The sequence below is a fragment of the Ornithorhynchus anatinus genome, chromosome 4 (genome assembly GCF_004115215.2).
Source record: "Ornithorhynchus anatinus isolate Pmale09 chromosome 4, mOrnAna1.pri.v4, whole genome shotgun sequence".
NCBI classification, from domain to species: Eukaryota; Metazoa; Chordata; class Mammalia; order Monotremata; family Ornithorhynchidae; genus Ornithorhynchus; species Ornithorhynchus anatinus.
Window position 1 is genome coordinate 125,863,983 of NC_041731.1, and position 22,721 is coordinate 125,886,703.

The 22,721-nt window shown below is 50.6% G+C and overlaps 1 protein-coding gene across 2 annotated transcripts in view; it reads left to right on the plus strand.

Annotated features, from left to right (window-relative positions):
- The window catches only part of ZBTB49 (zinc finger and BTB domain containing 49), a 28,425-nt gene that overhangs the window by 2,684 nt on the left and 3,020 nt on the right, over positions 1-22,721 (plus strand). For both annotated transcript variants that reach the window (XM_029062993.1, XM_039911940.1), the window contains 5 exons: positions 1,688-2,778; positions 8,431-8,477; positions 18,907-18,980; positions 21,510-21,592; positions 21,686-21,847. In XM_029062993.1, coding sequence (XP_028918826.1) covers positions 1,688-2,778; positions 8,431-8,477; positions 18,907-18,980; positions 21,510-21,592; positions 21,686-21,847 — 1,457 coding nt within the window. The remainder of the gene's footprint in view (positions 1-1,687; positions 2,779-8,430; positions 8,478-18,906; positions 18,981-21,509; positions 21,593-21,685; positions 21,848-22,721) is intronic.

Here is a 22,721-nt window from a genome sequence, read left to right on the forward strand (position 1 = left end):
ACAGTTAATCCCCATTTGACAGATGGGGTAACTGAGGCACAGAGAAGTGAGGTGACTTGCCCACAGTCACACAGCTGACAAGGGGCAGAGCCGGGCTTCGAACCCATGACCTCTGACTCCCAAGCGGGCTCTTTCCACTGAGCCACGCTGCTATTGTTTTTTGGGGTTTTTTTTTTCCTTTACCAACTAAAGCATTTTAGTCCTGTACCCTTTGAATAACCTTTTGGAAACATCTGTCTGCCCTGAATTTAGATCTCCATGAAGGTTATTGTGCTTTCAGTACCTATGAAGATATCTTAGTTTACAAATAACGTAATTCTGTACCGGGAATGTCTCTAAGCGTGCCAGAGAACAGTGTGCAGATTGTCCTGTAAGCGTCTCATTCCGTAAAAGCAAATATCGTCGTCATTTATTTAGCGCCCGCTGAATGCAGCGCACCTCTGGGAGCCTGGAGACACGGAGTAGAAATAAAAGACCCGATTCGTACCTTCGAGGGGCTTACAAGCCCCTCTAGACTGGAAACTCGTTGTGGGGAGGGAACGTGTCTGTTACTATTGCTATGCTGTTCTCTCCCAAGTGCTTAGTACCGGGCCCTGCACCCAGTCAACGCTCCGTAATTACGACCGATCGATAGATCGATCGCGTACAATCGGGCGGGGGAAATAGAGCCAGAAGATCCATGAATGAGAGCTATATTTTAGCGGTTGTTCGGGGCCGGTCTTCAGTGAATAAAAATCGAGTCAGATTTAGCCGACCCGCACATGTTGGTGGATTTTACCCTATAACGATTGAGTTTCACGTTTGCACCCTGGAGAGAAGTTTGAAGCATTGAGGTAGCTCTTAATATTCTCATTTTTAGGTGCCAGCTCAGTGGATTTATGCTCTGGGGTGTTTGCAGTTCTTCGCACGTGCAGCGTAGCGGAGTTTCGTCGATTTTCTACCTCGTTTTTATTGAGGATTGTATTAATCAGTGGTATTTATTGAGTATTTTCTATGTGCAGAACAATGTATTAAGAGCTTGGGAGAGTCCAGTGCAGCTAAATTAGCCTACATGTTCCTTGCCCATAGCAAATAGACTGTGAGGCTGTTGTTGGGTAGGGATTGTCTCTATCTGTTGCCAAATTGTACTTTCCAAGAGCGTAGTACAGTGCTCTGCACACAGTAATTGCTCAATAAATATAATCGAATGGATGAATGAACAAGCTTTCAGTCTTAAGACAAGATACCCGTTATTGGAAAAAATGGGAGGGTTTTTACCACTTGCTCTTTTTAACGTTAGTGACCCTGATCTTACGGCCCAGTGGACAAAGCATGGGCCTGGGAGTCAGAAGGACCTGAGTTCTAATTCCGGCTCTAGACATTTGTCTGCTGCGGGACCTCGGGCAAGTCACTTCATTTCTCTGGGCCTCAGTTACGCCATCTGTAAAACAGGGATTAAGACCGTGCGCCCCATGGGAGGGACTGCGTCCCACCCGATTTGCTGGTATCCACCCCCGGCACACAGTAAGCGCTTAACAAATACTATAATTACTAATATCTACCCCAGTGTCTAGACCGGTGCTTGACACATAGTAAGCGCTGAAAAATACCATTATTATTATTATTATGTGGATTTGGGAAAAAAGCCAAATCCGTCGATCCACCCGAGTGCTTCAACTAGGTAAACCGATCTCGTTTCTCTCATCAGGACCCTATTTCAGAATTCTCCCGGCCAGAAGAATGATGTCTTTCACTTGGATATTAAAAACGTAGGCGGCATAGGGCAGATCCTGGACTTCATGTACACGTCCCACCTCGACCTGACCCAGGACAACGTCCAGGCCGTGCTGGAGATAGCGCAGTGCCTCCAGGTGCAGAACGTCCTGACTCTGTGTCACACGTTCGTCCGACCGGCCCCCTCGGAGCCGCCGCCCAGCGCGCCCCGCGGCGGCGCCTTCTGCCTCCCCGGCCCCCCGCCCGCGGAGGACGGTCGCGTGGCGAGCGACGGCCACGGCCCTCGCCCGCCGCGGGACTGTCCCGCCGCCGCCCGGGCGGCCGGAGGGCCGGGAGACCGGCCTCCCCCGGGCCCGGGGTCCGGCCAGCCGCCCCGCGGCTCGGCTCGGGCTCTGAAAGAGGCCCCCGAGGGCGGGGACGGCGGGGGTCCCGACCGGCTCTTCAGGCAGCCCAGCTACCACCACAAGCTGCGGAACTTTTACAGTAAGCAGTCGTACAAACACGCCGCCCGGCCCGACGCCCAGAGAGCCCCCCGACAGCCCTCGGCTCTGGGCGATACCTCCTCCTCCCCGGAGCTGCCTCCGGGGGAGACGCCCCCCGGCCCCGTCGCTCACCCGGCCTCCGCGCCGGCACCTCCCGACCCCCCGCCCTCCGCCCTCCCGGCCCAGGGCCCCAGCGAGCCGGCGCCGCAGCCTTCCAGGCAGATGAGGCTGAAGAAGGCCGTCCACCTCAAGAAGCTGAATTTCCTGCGGGCCCAGAAGTCGGCCGAACCCCAGCCGGAAGCGGGGGACGGGGCCGCCGGAGCCGGGGGGCCGCCGGCCGCCGGCCGGGACGCCGCGGAGAAGGCCGGGACCCGCGGCCCCGAAGAGGGAGGGGGCGAAGACCCCCTGCGTCCCGGGGGCTCCGACCGGGCTTCGGCCGAAGTCGCGGGGGACGGCGAGGACGCCGCCCTTCCCGGCGAGAGGGCCTCGGCCCTCGCCGCTCAGAGACAGTACACCTGTCCGTTGTGCGGGAAACCTTTCAAGCACCCGAGCAATTTGGAGCTGCACAAACGGTCTCACACAGGTACCCTCGTTTCCCTCTCGCAGGCACGAGGGAAAAGCGTGACCGGGCAGCGGGGCCCGGCGGAGAGAGCCCGGGCCTGGGAGTCGGAAGGCCCCGGGTTCTCGTCCCGGCTCTGCCGCTCGTCCGGCCTGTGGCCTTCCCCTTCTCTGGGCCTCGGTCTCCTCGGCCGTAAAATGGGGATCCCCGTTCTTCCTCCTGCTTCGGCCGGGAGCCCCGCGCGGGGCGGGGACTCTGTCCGGCCTGATTAATTTCCACCTCCCCCGGCGCACAGAACGGTGTCCGACGCACAGTGAGCACTCAGCGGGGCGCTTAGAGAAGCAGCACGGCGCCGTGGCCAGAGCCCGGGCCCGGGAGTCGGGCGGTCGTGGGTTCGAACCCCGGCTCCGCCACTTGTCTGCTGTGTGACCTCGAGCAAGTCCCTTCACTTCTGTGGGCCTCAGTTACCCCATCTAGCAAATGGGGATTGAGACCCGGAGCCCCACGTGGCACAGGGACTGTGCCCGACCCGATTTGCTCGTATCCTCCCCAGCTTTTAGTAAGTGCCTGGCACGTAGTAAGCGCTTAACGAATATCATCATTATTCCTCATCATCGTCACTATTATTATTAACAAATATCATTAAAAAAAGAGGCAGATTTTCTGATGGCAGTTGGCCAGGTGGGTTTTGGTCCAGAGGACTCGTATACTTCTTTAAAGAGAAAGATTATCCATCGAAAAGTGTCCGGACCATTCAAAGGTGACAGGACTTGAGCTTCGCTCCCCTCTCCCGACCTTTGGGGTTCTCTCCTGGATTAGCAAATGCAAAAACTCAAACAAAAAAAACTCTAATGCTGTTTCCCTCGGCCCTTCGTGGCTTGGGAAGTGCAGGGTGGTTTAGTGGCTAGAGCCCGGGCCTGGGCGTCGGAGGACCCGGGTTCTAAATGCCAGCTCTGCCACGTGTCCGCTGTGTGACCTTGGGCAAGTCACTTCGCCGGGCCTCAGTTGCCTCATCTGTCAAATGGGGCTCGAGAGCGTGAGCCCTGTGAGGGACAGGGACGGCGTCCTACCTGGTTATCTTGCGTCTACGCCAGCGCTTAGAACAGTGCTTGGCACATAAGCACGTTACAGATACCGTTATTATTGATTTAGATTTCATCCTTGCATTTTATTTGGAAAACTGTTAGTGATTTTTTGGGGTTTTTTTTTTTGAAAGTGGGAAGTAGGTGTTTTCACTGCACCCTGTCACGAGTTATTCTTGAAAGTGCTCTGAGGTGTTCACTTTTATCCTGCAGTGAAGGGTACAGGTGTCAGATCGCACTGCCGCTTGTCAGCTGTGTGACCTTGGGCGTGTCACTCAACTTCTCTGTGCCTCAGTTCCCTCATCGGTAAAATGGGGGTCCCATGCCTGTTCTCTCTTCCCCTTAGACTGTGAGCCCCACGTGGGACGGGGGCCGTGTCTGACCTGATTAGCTGATTCCTACCCTGGCTCTTAGAATAGCGGTTGGGACGCAGTAAGTGATTAACAGATACTATTACTATTACGATTATCACCGTCGGCATCATTAAAAGGATTATTCAGAAACGCCATCGACGTTCCGACAGGTCGTGAAGAATGACTTTTTCATTCACTAATCTATTAAAAAGCCTGAGATGTTGCACAGAGGAGAATAGGAGGGATCGGGTTCGGATCATTTTTCACCGTAGCAGTGGAAAATTTCTCTTTTCGTTCTTCACGTCGCCACACCTACACTGAGCCTGAAATTCACCTCACTGTTCCCTTTCTAAAAAGGTCGGTCTCTTTTATTTTCCACCTTGCCTCGCCCGGTGAAGCCCGTGAAATATTTGCAGGTGGGGAGAGCTGTGGGCGGCGGGATGTGAAGGGAGAAGGGAGCAGCTCCAGGCCAGAGGCAGGACGCCGGCAAGAGGTCGGAGGCCTTTTGACCTTCCTTTCCGGCCCCGGATGTCTCGGGCATCTAAGCGCGTCGAGTCTTCTCGAGGGTGACCCCCCGTTTAAAAAGGAAAAGCCTGAGGTTTGGGTTTCCCCGAGGGCAGAAATGACGAGGTTTTTACTCTGAAAGTACATCGTTACGACAAGCGCTCGGTACAGTGCTCTGCACCCCGTCAGCGCGCAGTAAATACCATCGATGATGGTGCTATTCACACAGCCTTGGCCGTGGCCAAAAATCCTCTCCAAGCATAAGTTAAATCCGATAATGTTAGAGAAGTAGCGTGGCTTAGCGGAAAAAGCCCGGGTTTGGGAGTCAGAGGTTGTGGGTTCTGATTGCGCTCCGCCACTTGTTACCTGTGTGACTTTGGGCAGGTGACTCAACTTCTCTGGGCCTCAGTTCCCTCATCTGGAAAATGGGGATGAAGACTGTGAGCCCCAAGTGGGACACCCTCATAACCTCGTATCTATCCCAGCGCTTAGAACAGTGCGCGGCACATAGTAAGCGCTTAACAAATGCCATCATCATTATTATTATAACGTTGGCCATTTCGAAGGTGGCATTGACTTTCCGCCACTGGTGAGCTCTTTCAGGGGCCCCGCTGATGTTCTCGTTCTGGATGCCGTTTTCTGGCTAGATTTTCCAGGGTGTTTTTTTTTTACCTTTCAAGTAAAGGCTGGTCATAGGAGTTTCATCAGATGAATTCTAACACATTTACCGATGCCAACTTTACAATCAGGAAGGAAATTCCTCCCTAAAATAGTGCATATCTGTTGGTTGGGTTCTGTTGCTGTCTCCCAACGCGACCGACCCCCCCCCCGCCTCAGCTTTGGAGACCCCAGATATAGGGGAAGCATCGCAGCCCCTTCCCCCCACAAGCCCTTTGTCTGTGGATTTAATTTTTTTTATTATATTAGGCTCCAAGTTGCATGAGCTTGTTATGTTTGTGCCCACATATAGCGTTTTACGGGAGAGAGCACGGCCTAGTGGCTAGAGCACAGGCCTGGGGATCAGAGGGATAATAATGACGGTATGTGTTAAGCGCTTACTATGTGCAAAGCACTGTTCTAAGCAGTTCTAATTCCTGCTCTGCCACTTGTTTGCTGCGTGACCTCGGACAGGTCGTTTCACTTCTCTGGGCCTCAAAGACCCCATCTCTAAAATGGGAATTAAGAGTGTGAACCCCATGGGCTTCGGAGTCAGAGGTCATGGGTTCGACTCCCGGCTCTGCCACCTGTCAGCTGGGTGACTGTGGGCAAGTCGCTTCACTTCTCTGTGCCTCAGTTACCTCATCTGGAAAATGGGGATTGAGTCTGTGAGCCTCACGTGGGACAACCTGATGACCCTGTATCTACCCCAGCGCTTAGAACAGTGCTGTGCACATAGTAAGCGCTTAACAAATACCAACATTATTATGTGGGACAGGGACTGAGTCCAACCTGATTACCTTCTACCTCCCCCAGTGCTTAGTATAGTGCCTGGCACATAGTAAGCGCTTGACAAATGCCATTAAAAAAAACCCTCATGGAGGGGGGGGGTCTCAGAATCTTTCAGAATTGCTCGGCATCTTGGAACGTTATTTTCATTCGGTCCTACTTCTTGAGCACTCCCTGTGTGCTGAGCTCTTGGGAGAGTACAGCCTAACAGTAAACAGACACATTCGCTCCCCACAGTGAGCTTATTTCAGTTGAAGCAGCATATCATAATCAATAAATTCCGGGTCTGGGAGTCAGAAGGCCCTGGGTTCTAATCCCAGCTCTGCCACCTGTCTACTGTGTGACCTTGGGCAAGTCACTTCACTCCTCTGGTCCTCAGTGACCTAATCTGTAAAATGGCGATTAAGACTGTGAGCCCTACATGGGGCAACCTGTTCACCTTGCATTCCCCCCCCCCCCAGTGCTTAGAAGAGTGCTTGGCACATAATAAGCGCTTAACAAATCCCATCATTATTATTATTATTATTCTCTGGGCCTCAGTTGCCTCATCTGTAAAAATGGGGATTGAGACACGGGTCAGGGACTGTGTCCAACCCGATCTGCTTGTATCCACCCCAGCGCTTAGTACAGTGCCTGGCACATAGTAAGCACTTAACAAATACCACAGTTACTAGTATTATTATTATTATTATTGTTAGTCGACTAGAGCACCCTCAAAAAAAGCAGAAGGAACTCTAAGTTCCCAGCTGTGCAGCCCACCGCCACTTAGGAGTCAGCTTCAACTACAGGATTGATTGTTCTTGGCAGTGATGCATTGGCAAGTGCTTAGCACAGATCTCCGCACACCGGAGGTGCCCAATAAATACTGTGGACCAAGCGTAATTTTCGTGCTCTGAAAGGAGTCCGACATTAGAGAGGCTCTGGGTTCTAAGCCCGGTTCCGCCACTCTTGTCGACCGTGTGACCTCGGGCCAGTCACTTCTCTGGGCCTCAGTCCCCTCATCTGTAAAACGGGGGTTAAGATTAGGAGCCCAGAGTGGGACATGGATCCTGTCTTACCTGATATACGTGCCTCTGTTCCGGAGCTCACTACAATATTTGGCACGTAGGAAGCGCTGAACCAATACTATGAAAATACAAAATAAACAAAAAAAGGCCAAAATGATTGTAAAGAAATTTTGTCCTCAGGGCAGCATCTCATAAAGCTAAAGGAGACAGTTACTGGGGCACTGGAAGCAGCCACGGGCCTGGGAGTCAGAAGGACCTGGGTTCTAATCCCGGCTCCTCCACTTGTCTGCCGTGGGACCTCGAGCGAGTCACTTCACTTCTCTGGGCCTCAATTACCTCATCCACAAAATGGGGATTAAGACCGGGAGCCCCGCGAAGGACGGGGACTCTTTCCAACCCGACTAGCCTGTATCTACCCCCAGTGTTTAGAACCGTGACACAGTAAGCGCTTAAATACCATTACTGTCGTTATTATTAGTATCACTTTCGTTATGAGTACACTTTCGGGGACACACGTTCAGGGAGCGAAGGGGCATGGGCCTCCGGGCAGATTGTTTGTACGGGTCTGCATTTATGCTTCCGCATTCATGGTAGACGAGAGGAAGCTCAAAATCCTAAGCAGCATATTCATTCATCTGCACATAGTAAGCGCTCAATAAATACTATTGAATGAATGAATTCATTCAGTCGCATTCACTGGGCGCTTTCTGTGTGCAGAGCACTGTACTGAGCATTTAGGAGAGGACGGCACCATAAACAGACACATCCCCCGCTCACAACGAACTCAATGGACAGATTTCTGATTCGAAATGTATCGACCTAAAATGGCATCGTGGCAGTTTAGGGGAAACGAAAAAGATCATTTGGGGCTGCCAATCTGTGTGATGGACGTATGAGGGCACGATGCTGGAGCACAATTGCCCTGCATTTTAGAATGAATCGTCTTTTTATTAGTATTAAACGCTTACTGCATGCAGAGGACTGCACTAAATGCTGGACAAGAGTATACAGGTGGGAACTGTTTCCAAGAGAAAAGGCGAGAATCACTTTTTTACAGCTTATACTAACTTTTAAAGTGCTGAAGTATGTATGAAAATGTAGTTTCCCCTTTATTATCCAATTGGGAGAAAGCGTGTTGGTTTTCTTTAATGCCCGTAATATTATTTCAGAAGATTCAGTTTAAAGATTTCAGTATTACTGCTGTTGAAGTGACATGTTCTCTCTCTCTCTCCCTTTCTCTCTCTCTGTCTCTCCTTTTTCTCTCTCTCCCTCTTTTTATTCTAGGTGAGAAACCTTTTGAATGTAACATTTGTGGCAAACATTTCTCCCAGGTGGGAATTCTTGTATTTATTGCTGAATACCAGAAACCAGAGCAAATCACTTTATTTCTCGTATGTTAACATTTTCTTTTGGCAGTAATGTGTGAGCGATCTCTGTGAGCCCCCTTGAGTAATCCAGCTCAAAGGAGCGCCGGATAAACTCATGAAGGGAGAAGAAACAAACAAAAAATTTTTTTTGAAAATGGAGTTCACTTGCCAGATTTCTGGGGGTAAAAATGTGAAATGAGGGCAAAAAAGTTAATTTTTAAAATCCGTGAACTTTCATGTGGTTTTTCATTACTTAAACCTAAGAGTAAACCCTAAAATTAAGATCCTCCTCCCCATGCTCTCCTCCCCAGCTCTGCACCTTCTGCTTTCCTCAAGTCAATCTGTCTCCTGAGGTCACACAATGCCCTGGATTTTTTGCCGTCAGTTGGTGCGACGATCTCCTGAGAAATAGGCCAAAATGTTTCTATTCACTGTTTTTTTTGGCCACTTGATCCGATATGTGTGTGTGCGTGTGTTTCTCGTACGATCAGTTGAGATTGAGCGTTCTCCGTGGTCTTTTTTTAATGCTTCGGAGAGGGAGAGGAAGCATAACAGTTCAAGGCAAGAAAGATTTTCCAGAGTGCCACCGAGCACTCCTCAGGTGAAGTCCGCTTTCACGCAAGCGTTGTTGAAACGCTCCATGTCTCCCTGGGTGCGATTTCGTCGCCGGCCCCGAGCAGAAATTAAAGAGTCTCTGAGCATGCGGTGAAGAAGGGGGAAGAGCGGTCAAGGGAAAGCCACGGAGTCTTAGCCACGCTCCGATTTGCTCGGACGGAGCTGCCTCTCAGCTGAAAACTGGAAAACCGGTTGCTGAAGACAGACCGGCAGGGTGAATTCGGAAGCCAGGCGCTACAGATCGATCATTCGATCAGTCGTATTTATTGAGCGCTTACCGTGTACGCGGCACTGTAATGAGTGCTTTGGGAGAGTACAGCGGATCGCAGTTGGTAGACAAGTTCCCTACCCACAGCGAGCTTGCAGTTTGGAGGGGGAGACGGGAAGTAATATTTAAAAAATCAGTGACATATGTACATGAGGGCCGTGGGGCCGAGGGAGGGGTGAATATAGGGTGCCAGTGCAAGACCGATGAAGAAGGGAGTGGGAGAAGAGGAAATGAGGGCTTAGTTGGGGAAGGCCTCCGGAGGAGATGTGCTTCGAAGGTGGGGACAACATTGAGAACAACAATAATGTGGTATTTGTTAAGCGCTTCCTAGGTGCCGAGCACTGTTGTAAGCGCCGGGGTAGAAACAAGCCGATCAGGTTGGACACCGTCTCTGTCCCAAGGGGGACTCACAGTCTCAATCCCCATTTTCCAGATGAGGCCCAGGGAAGTGACGTGACTCGCCCAAAGTCACCCAGCAGACAAGGGGCAGAGCCGGGATTTGAACCTAGGTCCTCTGACTCCCAGGACCCAGGCTCTTCCCACTTGGCCACGCTGCTTCTCCCAGGGACCACCTTTTCGTGTGCCCAGTGAGGCCGGGACTGTGGAGCCCACATTGGCCCTTTCAGCCCCCCACGCGTTCGTGTGTGACCTTCACCGTCAGGGGTGTCGTCTTTAATTTAGAAAGGACAAGGACTCATACCGCTCTGCTACCTGTGTTTAGTAAAGACTCCTTCCATTCTAAATCACAACGCGGAAGTTACCTGTTCTCTAAATTCTCAAAAGAAAGCTTTAAAAATGGTGAATAGTTATTTATGGTACTCGTTAAGCACCTGCTAGGTGCCCAGCACTGTGCGAAGCACTGGGGTAGGTGACCAAGTAATCAGGGTTGGACGCGGTCCCTGTCCCACATGGGACACACAGTCTAAGTAGGGGAGAGGAGGACTTACAGATGGGGAAACTGAGCCCCAGAGAACCGTAGTGACTTCACCATGGTCACCCAGCAGCCACGTGGCAGAGCCGGGATTAGAACCCAGGTCTTCTGATTCCCAGGCCCACTGCTGGTCCCAGGTCTACTGGAAAGACCACCCTGGTTGAGGTGAAGAGTCGTTCATTCATTCGGTTGTATTTATTGAGCACTTACTGTTAGCAAAGCACTGTACAAAACGTTTGGGAGAGTACAAAATAAGAATATACCGACCCATTCCCTGCCCCCAACGAGCTTACGGTCTAGAGAGTTTGCAGAAAGGGCTGGGCTGGCCGCCCCCTCGAGTCTCTGGGAGCATCTCTCCCAACCCTGAGATAGAGTCCAAGCCAGGTTTTGGGGTGCTTCAGCGCTTAGAACAGTGCTCGGCACATAGTAAGCGCTTAACAGATACCATCATCGTTATTATTATTACAGCTGTCCTCGTCCTCCAGTTCCAAGGTGACTGATGGAGGCGAGGTTGTGTCTGTAGGTGGGAGCGTCTTTGAGAGAGAGAATCGCTTGCACGCTGTTCCTTGAAAATCCACTCGTGTATCTAGAGAAGCAGCGTGGCCTAGTGGAAAGAGCACAGGCCTGGGAATCACAGGACCCGGGTTCTAATCCCATTTCCGCTGCTCGTCTGCTGTGCGATCTTGGGCCAGTCACTTCACTTCTCTGGGCCTCAGTTCCCTCGTCTGCAGGATGGGTGCTCCATCTCCCTCCTCCTTAGAATGGGAGCCCCAAGTGGGACCTGGTGGTCTCGTATCTCCCCCGGCCCTCAGCGCAGTGCGTGGCACATAGTAAGAGCTTCCTTGCTTAACAGATGCCACAACTGTGATCATCTTCGGGCCCCGGGAAGAGCATTTTTCAGAAACTTGCGGCTAAAGAGGGGAGAAGCATCTCTTCCCACGAGAAGGCCCTCCGCTGGCTTGCGTTGTCTGGGTAGTGGTGGTTTTGGTTTGCTCTGCTGTGCCCCGCTCCGCTCCATTCTCCTTGAGTTCCCCGGCTCCCGCGAGGCAGCCGCCGGGGGGGAATGGATGCAGGGTGAGTACCTCTGTGCCAGGGATCTCTGCCCCTCAAACACAACTGACAACAGTGGGGCCTTCATCCCCCCCGGAAAACATCCTTCATTAGGAAATTCTTTATTTCCGTTAATGTCCGTCTCCCCCTCTAGACTGTATGCTCGCTGTGGGCAGGGAATGTGTCTGGTTATTGTTGCATTGGCCTTTCCCAAGTGCTTAGTAAGCGCTCAATAAATACGAATGAATGAATGATATTGTGATACAACTCCAATCAGTCATGTTTATCGAGTGCCTACTATGTGCAACGCACTATACTGAGCACTTGGGGCCAGTAAAATAGTCGGCAGACACGTTCCCCGCCCACAACGGGCTTACATTCTAGAGCGGGAGGCGGATGTTGATAAGAAAATAAATGAATTACAGGTATGGGCATAGGGGCTCAGAGAGGGGTGGATAAAAGGGGACAAATCCAAGAGCGAAAGTGACGGAGAAGGGAGGGGGAGGAGAGGAAATGAGGGTTTAGTCAGGGAAGGCCTCTTGAAGGAGGTGTGTCTTCAATAAGGCTTTGAAGAGGGGGAGAGTAATCGTCCGTTGGAAATGAAGCGGGAGGGCGTCTGAGGCCGGAGGCAGGACGTGGGTGAGAGGTCGGCGGCGAGGTAGACGAGGTCGAGGTGCGGCAAGTAGGTTGGTATTAGAGGAGTGAAGCGTGTAGGCCGGGTTGGAAGAGAGCAGTGAGGCGAGGTAGCAGGGAGCAAGGTGATCGAGCGCTTTAAAGCCGACGGGGAGGAGATTCTGTTTGACCTGGAGCTGGATGGGCAACCACCGGAGCTTCTCGAGCGGGGAAACGTGGCTTGAACATTTTGTAGAAAGATGATCCGGGCGGCAGAATGAAGTGTGGACTGGAGAGGGGAGAGACAGGAGGCTGGGCGGTCAGCAAAGAGGCTCATTCAGTAGTCATGGAGGCGGGCCAGGAGATGTGCTTGAATTAATATGGTAGGAGTTTGGATGGAGAGGAAAGGATGGATTTTAGTGATGTTGTGAAGGTGGAACCGACAGGACAGCATTTAGCGATTGATTGAGTGGGTTGAAAGAGAGAGATGAGTCATGGATAATGCCAAGCTTATGGGATTGTGAGATGCGAAGGATGGTGTTGCTGTCTGTAGTAATGGGAAAATCAGCGGGACCACAGGGTTTTGGTGGGAAGATAGGGAGTCCTCTTTGGGACAAGTTTGAGGTGCCGACGGGACATCCAATTAGAGATGTCTTGAAGGCAGGAGGAAATGAGAGACCGCAGAGAGGGAGAGAGATCAGGGCTGGAGATGCGGATTTGGGAATCATCCGCATAGAGGTGGTAGTTGCGAATGAGTTCTCCAAGTAGAGATGGAGAATACAAGGAGACCCAGAACTGAACTTTGAGGGTCCACCACGGTTAGGGAGTGGGAGTCAGAAGAGGAGCCCACGAAATAGACTGAGAATAGTGGCCAGAAGCTAGGAGAACCAAGAGCAGAAAGTATCAGTCAAACTGAGGTTGATTAATCTTTCCGGGAGAAGGGCGAGATCGACGGTGTCGAAGGCAGCTGAGCGGTCGAGGAGGATGAGGATGGAGTAGAGGCCGTTGGATTTGGCAAGAAAGAGATCATCTGTGACCACTGAGAAGGCGGTTTCTGTGGAGCGAAGGGGACGGAAGCCAGATTGGAGAGGGTCAAGGAGAGAATTGGAGGAGAGGAATTTAAGACAGCGGGTGTAGACAACTCGTTCAGGAAATTTAGAGAGGAGTAGTAGCAAGGAGATGGGGTGATAACTGGAGAGAGCCACTGGAGGAAGGGAAGGGTTTTTTCAAGGTAGGGGAGACAAGGGTGTGTTTGAAAGCGGTGGGGAAGAAGCCATTGGAGAGCAAACAGTTGAAGATGGCAGTCAGGGAGGGAAGAAGGGAAGGGACAAGTTCTTTGATAAGGTGTGAAGAGGCGGGGTCAGAGATGCCGACGGAAGGGGTGGATTTAGAGAGAAGGCAGGAGATCTCCGCACACAGTTAGCACTCAATAAGTACGATTGAACGACTGAAAGATGGGAGAGTTGAAGAAGGGGCAGGAAGAGGGTGGGACTGGAGAGGAGCAGGGGTGATTTTAGGGAGCTCACACCTGATAGTTTCAGTATCTTCAATAAAGTAGGTGGCCTGGTCATCAGAGGCAAGAGATGAAGGAGGCGGGGGGACAGGGAGTTTGAGAAGGGAGTTAAACGTTTGGAACAACTGGCAAGGGTAATAGGGATGGGTGTCAGTAAAGATGGAGAAATCATTTTGCCGGACAGAGGAGAGGGCAGAGTTAAAAGCACGCAAGGATGAACCTGAGGTGGACAAGGTTGGCCGGATATCTAGAGTTCTGCCAGCAGTGCTCTGCGATTCATGCCCAAGAGCGGAGGAAGCAGACTTTGGAGGTGATCCAGGGCCACGGGCTAGTGGTATGAGATAGATGAAGGGTTAGGGGAGCGAGTGAGTTGAGTAGAGCGGGTGGAGTTGAGGGTATCAATTTGGTCATCGGGGAAGGTAGTTGGGAACAAAGGCTAACTGGGGCGTGATGACTTGAGGAAGTTGGAAGGGGTCAAACGATCGGAGGTCTCTGTGGGAGAACAGGGCAGATTTGCGGGGAGGAGTTTGTGGTCAGAGGGATTTCAGAGTTGGTGAGGGTAGAGATTGTACAGTGACTAGAGGAGATGAAATCGAGAGTGTGTCCAAGTTGGTGAGTGGGTGAGCTGGGGTGGAGCAGAAGGTCAGTGGAGTTGAGGAGTAATAGCGGGCAGGAGAAGGGTCATCAGGAGCATCTGTGGTGGATAGAGAAGTCCCCAGGGGCCAATGTAGAGATGGAGAAAGAGAGAAGGAATGTGAGAAAGGCCTCAAAGTGGTTCTGAAAGTTGGAGGTGGGGCTTGGGAGGGTGGTGGTTGACTGGCTAGTTTCTGGAGTGGGTGGGCTTCCAAGGAAGGGAAGGAGAGGGATGGGGAGATGGAATGAAGTGAAAGTGGCACCGAGGAGTGAAAAGGAAGCCGACTCTTCCCGTTTTCCCATAGGCCCAATCTTTATGCCAAAGGACAGGGACGAGAGAGGATGATCCCATTATCCTGTATCTACCCCAGCGCTAAATTCATGCTAAGACCATAATAAATACCATCATCATTACTATTGCTAGAAGGAGGAGAGAGGAAGAGAAGACAGGGATAGTAGAAAGAGAAGGGTGCAGAAAGAAAACCAGGGAGGTCTTAAGCTATGAGGAAAAGACAGATTTTTGCCTAAAATCGTGGAAAAAAGCCTTTTTTATCAATGGCGGGGGAAGGTGGAATTTCCCAGATGTCAAAATAAAAGTTGCCTATTTTAAAACAGAGAGCCATAGCCAATTCTGGAATTGAAAGTGACACTGTTTCTTTCAATTTCAAAATCTGTTTGCCGTCATGATTCTGAGGAGAGAAACGTCCCGATGGCTTCGTGCCTGATTTAAATTTTTTTTTTTCCGCAAATCCCCTTAGCCGACTTCCACTCTTGCCCTCCCACCCTTCCAGTCTATCCCACACGACGCAAACAGCTTCCTCAGGCATCATCTCAACCCCGACATTGCCTTTATCAAAATCCCACGTCAAGGCACCTAAACGCCTTCTGCCAGATTGCAGTCTCCTTGTGGACAGAGATCGTGTCGACCAACCCTCTTGGATGGTGCTCTCCCAAGCTCTGAGAACAGTGCTCTGCCCACAGGAAGCGCTCAATTCAAACTAAGTGCCTCTGATCCTCAAGGTTCTCTACTTTTCTCCCTTTACCTGTTCTTTCCCCCTCACTTCCTAATTATGAAAACTTTGTTTGCATCTGCAGAACGCTGTAGTTAATTAACTCTTTAAGCTGCCTATGTTTTCTGTCTGTCCACCAGGTACCTTATGTGTTCCTAAGGAATGCATTTGCATTTCCCTTCCCTGTTTCCTCCTTCAGATCGTAAGCTCTTCCAGAAAGAGTTCTGTGTGAAGAGCGCAGTACGGAGTTCCTTTAGTCAATCCTATTTATTGAGCGCTTACTGTGTGTAGAGGCTGAACTAAGCGCTTGGGAGAGGACAGTATAACAGATCCATTGCCTGCCCGCAACGAGCTTACAGCCTAGGGGATTTTACACCTCTCCCGATATTAAATATAATGCCCCGATTTAGTGGATGCAGAGTAAAGGTTGAGTGGCTCCATTTTACGTCCTCTTCAAACCCCAGTTATGTATGTCTTCTTCCTCCTGGGGAAATTTCTGGTTTTATCTGAAGTTGTCCAGATGTTTGCCCTGGCTAACTGCTGCGGCGCAGGTGCTTTGGTTATCTCCTGCCCAAGTCTTTGAAGTTGAATGCCGCAGGTTTATTTGTCAGCTAAATTTTCCTGAAGCAGCACGGCCTACTGGATAGAGCCCTGGCCTGGGAGTCAGAAGGACCTGGGTTCTAGTTCCGGCTCTGCCGCTTGTCTGCTCTGTGACCTTGGGCAAGTCACTTCACAACTCTGAATCTCAGTTACCTCATCTGTAAAATGGGGATGAAAAAACGGGGACTGTGTCTAACGTGATTAACTTGTATCTACCCCAGCACTTAGAACAGTGCTTGACACGAAGTAAGCGCTTAACAAATACCGTCATTATTAATATTAGTATATCATTCTGCTTTGTTTCACTGGACGATTTTTCCTTGGATTCAATAATAATAAAAGTGTTGGTATTTGTTAAGCGCTTACTATGTGCAGAGCACTGTTCTAAGCGCTGGGGTAGATGCAGGGTAATCAGGTTGTCCCACGTGAGGCTCACAGTTAATCCCCATTTTACAGATGAGGTAACTGAGGCACAGAGAAGTGAAGTGACTTGCCCACAGTCACACAACTGACAAGTAGCGGAGCCGGGATTAGAACCCATGACCTCTGACTCCCAAGCCCGGGCTTTTTCCACTGAGCCAATATCTGGGGAGGGAATGTCTCTGGTAAGGAGTCTATTTTGGCTGGTGCCTAGACACACTGATAGCTCTTATCAGTTGGTGTGTGTCTAATTTTCGGACAAGTTGGTTAAAAGGGTTTCTTTTGGGGGAAATGACAGGCCATTTCCTATTAGGTAAGTGTTCTCGCACTTGGAGAAGGTCATTACCTCTTCCAGGTCACCTGGCTCTTGATGCCCACGCTGGAGCCGGACTGACATTTCTTAAATGACCAGAATTAGTCAGTGGGTCACCAAAAGTTCCCAGCCTAGATTCCAAAACCAGCTTATCTCCAGCAGGACCCGGTCCTTTGTGAAGGTTTTAAGTCTTTTTCACATTTCGAGCCCTCTGGACAAATACCGAAATCATTTTTCATCTGTCTTCAAGAGGATCACATTTGTATTTTTTTTTTAGATGACCTTTGGGCAAGCCACTTAAATTCTCTGAGCCTCCGTTTCCTCATCGTTAAGAATAAGATCCCTGCTCTCTTTCCGCCTTAGATTGTGAGGCCCGGGTGGGACAGGGTCTGTGTCCAGTTTCATCTTCTTGTATCTACCTCAGTGCTCAGCACATAGTAAGCGCTAAATAAACACCCTAAGTAGGAAAAATAAGTTCTCTCTTGAGCAGCCTTTTGACTTACCCTGAGGTTATGCCAGAGATGGTTCAGGGACTTGTGGGTTTTTTTGGTTTTTCATTTCTCAGTAACAGAACAGCAGTTTAATTAAGGAAACAACTGTTGGTGAGGCAGTATGCACTTACTCGTAACCCTGGACGTGTGCATTATTTAGACTTCAGAGTTGTTATTTAGCTGGCAAGACTCCTCCACAGTTACTGCCTCATCCTCCCAAGTGCATTGCGATTTTGTTTTTAATGTAGTTTAGACTACATTAATGGGAATGGTAGAGTTTCCATTAACATGAGTTATCCTTTCTAAACTTTGCTAGTCGTAGAAACCGGAAGCATCAAAACTCGTAGGCGTAAGGCAATCTATCGATGGTGTTTACTGAGCGCTTACTAAAAAGCACTTAACAAATGCCATCATTATTATTATGCGCAGAGCACCGTCCTCAGTGCTGGGGAGAGTACAGTAGAACAGGATCAGCCAACACGTTTCGCGCCCATAACGAGTTTCCTCAGTTCAGCTCGGTCCCCACCACTTAACCTCCCTCCTCTCCCACTCCAACCCGGCACGCACACTGTCCGCCAGCCTGTTCACTGTGCTTCACTCTCGGTCTCTCGTCACCCACCCCTTGCTCGTGCCCTCCCTCTTACCTGCAATTCCCCTTTCGTAATCGACAAGACCACAACTCTTTCCATCTTCAAAGCCCTACTGTGAAAATCACACCTCCTCCAGGAAGCCCTCCCTGCTTGAGCTCTCATTTCCCACCCCCCACCCTCTCTAGCAGGCATCCTACCCCTGCCCTCAGCTCTTCAGTGCACATCCTTATACCCTGTTGATGCTTTCCCTACCTGTAATTTCTTTTAGCGTCTGTCTCTCCCTGGCTGGATTAGAAGCAGCGTGGCTCAGTGGAAAGAACCCGGGCTTGGGAGTTAGAGGTCATGGGTTCGACTCCCGGCTCTGCCACTTGTCAGCTGTGTGACTGTGGGCAAGTCACCTAACTTCCCTGTGCCTCAGTTACCTCATCTGTAAAATGGGGATTAACTGTGAGCCTCACATGGGACGACCTGATTACCTTGTATCTCCCCCAGCGCTTAGAACAGTGCTCTGCACATAGTAAGCGCTTAACGAATACCAACATTATTATCAGCTCCTTGAGAACCAGGAGCATGTCAGTCAACCGAATGGGATTCTCAATCAGTCATTTCATCAGTGGCATTTATTGAGCGCCTCCTGGGTCTGAGCACTGTACTAGGCATTTAGGAGTGTACAGTGCAGCTTTTCTCTTTTCCCACTCCCTTCTGCATCACCCTGACTCTCTCCCTTTATTCGTCCTCCGCCCCCCCGCCCCACAGCCCTTATTTATTTATATTAGTGAGTGTCCCCTTCTAGACTGGAAACTCGTGGGCAGGGAATGTCTTTTTATTGTTATACTGTACTCTCCCAAGTGCTTAGTACAGAGCTCTGCCCACAGTAAGCGCTCCATAAATACGGTAGTCTGACTGAATACAAGAGTTGGTAAGCCCACAACCGGCTTACAGTCCAGAGAGGGAGGCGGACATTAATATCAATGAATCGTTTATAGTATATAATTTACAGAACTGTTGTGGGACTAATACACAGTGGGCTTATATTGTACTCTCCCAAGCACTTAGTACAGTGCTCTGCATACACTATACGCTCAGAAAATACAAATGAGTGAATGAATACCGAATGCCCAAGGGTCACAGATCCAAGCTAAGTACTCCCAAGTGCTGAGTTCCGAGCTCTGCACGCAGTAAGCGCTAAATAAATGCCATCGATTGTTTGATGGATCGAGCAAGGTCTGGGTGCGACGCCTCCAGCTAGGATTTTGGCTGCTGGATACTAGCCGTTTGATTGCCGTGCAGTCTTGTCCGTAGCTTGTCTGAATCGGGAACAATAGTCTCTTACCTTTTTCTCTGCAGGCGGGAAACCTACAGACTCACTTACGGCGACATTCCGGCGAGAAGCCTTACATCTGTGAAATCTGCGGCAAGAGGTGGGTACGGCTCGTGACCGGGGAGTTCCGAACGGACTCACAAGCATGTTCTGAAACCCCTACAGCTCCACCGTAGTACTCTGAGCCCCCGATGAGGGAGTGGGAAACGTTTCAGACAGCAGCAGCCCGAAACCATTTTCGTCCAGTAAATAATTATACGTCTCTCTTCGCCATTTCCTACGTCGTCTTCTCATTTGGCGGACTCTAATAATCACTGGAATTTATCGCAGTCGTGCTCTGTGCAGAGCACTGTACTAAGTGTTTGGTAATAGCTTATGCCATAGCCTTGTTATTTCCCAACCCCTCAGTTTTACTTAACAAATAACGTCCTCCAAAGACAGCATTCGATAGGCAGGGGTTGTGTTTACCAACTCTCTTATATTACAGTCTCCCAAGCGCTTAGTACCGTGCTGTGCACACAGTAAGCGCTCAAAAAGTGCCATTGATTGATACTCCACCCCAGGAACTCACCCCGTACTCTCCCACTTCCCCCTCAATAATTTCTTTTAATGTCTGTGTCTTCCTCGAGACTTGTGAGCAGGACAAGTTGTCTACCAACTGGACTGTATTGTTCTCTCACAAGCACCTAGTACAGTGCTGGGCACACAGTAAATGCTCAGTAAGTGCCATTGGCTGCCCGGTAGACATGATCCGTGCCCACAAGGAGCTTAATAATAACAACAATAATAAAATAATTGTGGTCATTGTTAAGCGCTTACTCTTTGCCAAGCACTGTTTTAAGCATTGGGGTAAATACAAGGTCACTGGATTGGACGTGGTCCCTGTCCCACATGGGGCTCACAATCTTATTCCCCATTGTACAGATGAGGTAACTGAGACCTAGAAAGTGAAGTGACTTAATAATAATAAAAATTATGGTATTTGTTAAGCAGTTACTATGCGCCAAGCACTGTTCTAAGTACTGGGGTAGACCCAAAGTAATCGAGTTGTCCCACATGGGGCTCGCAGTCTCAATCCCCATCTTACAGATGAGGTAACTGAGGCACAGAGAAGTTAAGTGGCGTGCCCAAGGTCACACAGCAGACAAGTGGCGGAGCCGGGATTAGAACTCCCGCCCTCAGCCTCCCAAGCCCGTGCCCTTGCCACTAGGCCACGCTGCTTCTCCTAGAGTCACACCCTTCTTGTGAGGAATACGCGAAACTTGCAGAACCCACAGCACATGACAGTTTGAGAGGGAATCCAGCCTTGGCGACGAGAAGCAGCGTAGCGCAGTGGAAAGAGCCTGGGCTTGGGAGTCATAGGTCACGGGTTCAAATTCCGGCTCTGCCCCTTGTCAACTGGGTGACTGTGGGCGAGTCACTCAACTTCTCTGTGCCTCAGTTACCTCATCTGTAAAATGGGGATTAAGGGCGCAAGCCTCACGTGGGACAACCTGATTCCCCTGTATCTACCCCAGCACTCAGAACAGTGCTCTGCACATAGTAAGCGCTTAACAAATACCAACATTATTATTAAGTCACCGCCCAGGTGCCCTTGGGTTGTCATTCATTCATTCAGTCCTATTTATTGAGCACTTACTATGTGCAGAGCACTGTACTAAGCGCTTGGAAAGTACAGTTAGGCAACAGATAGAGACAATTCCTAGCCAACAACGGGCTCCTGGTAGCCAGGAGCTAACACGGGTTCAGTTGGCCAGCGGGGAGAAATGGGGAGAAATGAGTTGGGGGCAAAAGGAGAACTTGTCCTGTGAGAGGCAGCGTGGCTCAGGGGAAAGAGGCCGGGCCCCCGAATCGAGAGACCCGGGCTCTAATCCTGGCTTTGCTCCCGACCTGCTGGGTGACCTCGGGCCCGGTCGTTGAACTTCTCTTTGGGCCTCGGTTTCCTCATCCGTAAGCTGGGTTCAGGATGTCTCCTCGCCTCTCACATTATGAGTCCTGTGTGGGACAGGGACGATGTCTGATATAATAATAATGGTATCTATTGAGCATTTACCATGTGCAAGACACTGTCCTAAGCACTGGGGTGAATTCAAGCAAATCGGGTTGGACACAGTCCTTGTCCCATGTGGGGCTCACGGTCTCAATCCCCATTTTACAGATGAGGTTAACGGAGGCCCAGAGAAGTGAAGCGACTTGCCCAAAGTCACACCGCAGACAAGTGTTGAAGCTGGGGTTAGAACCTAGGACCTACTGACTCCCAGGCCCGTGCTCTATCCACCAGGCCATGCTGCTTCTGTGTTCTGATGCTCTTTATTCACCCCAGTGCTTAGCACAGTGCCTCGGCACCTAAGAGGCACTTGTTGAATGCCATAATTATTAAGGGGAAGGGTTAGAAGAGGGAGAGGAAGGGGGGAAGAAAGGGGAGGCCTTCCCAGGCCATGAAATATACTCTTACCATTTTCTCCCGCCTCCATGGACACTCTTTTTTCCTCACAAGTCAACAAAGTCACACAACTCCAGCTTCCCTTACCGATTAAGCACCCAAGACCACCTCTCCCTCCTTCCCCAGTTCGGAAGCTTCACGAGAGGGGGGAAGCCCACTTAACGGAACTTTCCAACTCTATTACAGGTTCGCAGCCTCTGGCGACGTGCAGCGGCATATTATCATTCACTCGGGTGAAAAACCGCACTTGTGTGACACCTGCGGGCGAGGTACGTCCGCGTTTTTCCCTCCCGCCGGGCAGGTTCGTGACGAACGTGCGCCGGGGCCCCTCGTTAAGCGCCTGCCCTTTCCCGGTCTTCCAGGGTTTAGCAACTTCAGTAATTTAAAGGAGCACAAGAAGACCCACACAGCCGACAAAGTCTTTACCTGCGACGAATGTGGGAAGTCTTTTAACATGCAACGCAAATTAGTAAAGCACAGAATCAGGCACACTGGCGAAAGGCCTTACAGCTGTTCTGCCTGCGGTAAGTACCGAGGATAATAAGAATAATAATAATGATGGTGTTCGTTAAGCGCTCACTGTTTGCAAAACACTGTTCTAAGCGCCCGGGGGGGTGGGCGGATACAAGGTGATCAGGTTGTCCCACGTGGGGCTCACAGTCTTCATCCCCATTTTACAGATGAGGTCACTGAAGCACAGAGAAGTTAAGTGACTGGCCCAAAGTCACTCAGCTGACAAGCGGCGGACCCGGGATTAGAACCCACGACCTCTGACTCCCAAGCCCGGGCTCTTGCCACTGAGCCTCGCTGCTTCTCTATGTCGATCACAGTCGACTTAGAGTGGAAGAGAAGCAGCGGGAACTGGAGGATAGAGCACGGTCCTGGAAGTCAGAAGGACCCGGGTTCTAATCCCGACTCCGCCGCTTGTCTGCCGTGGGACTTCTCTGCGCCTCAGTTCCCTCGTCCGTCAAATGGAGATTAAGACTGGGGGCCCCATGTGGGACATGGGCCGTGTCCGACTTGATAAGCTCGTATCTACCTCAGTATTCAGTACGGTGTCTGGCACATAGTAAGCGCTTAACGAATACCGTTTAAACAAAAGCAACGTAAAGATCCCTTCTCTTTAAAGGTGACCATTAGGAATGGGAATTCTGAAGCCAACTGTGCTTTGGGAATGGCAGCTTCATGCAGCGAAATAAATGTCTAGGCGAGAAGCAGCATGGCCTAGTGGATAGAGCAGTGGCCTGGGAGTCAGAAGGCCCTAGGTCTAATCCCGGCTCCCCCACTATTCATTCATTCAATAGTATTTACTGAGCGCTTACTATGTGCAGAGCACTGTACTAAGCGCTTGGAATGTACAAATCGGTAACAGATAGAGACGGTCCCTGCCCTTTGACG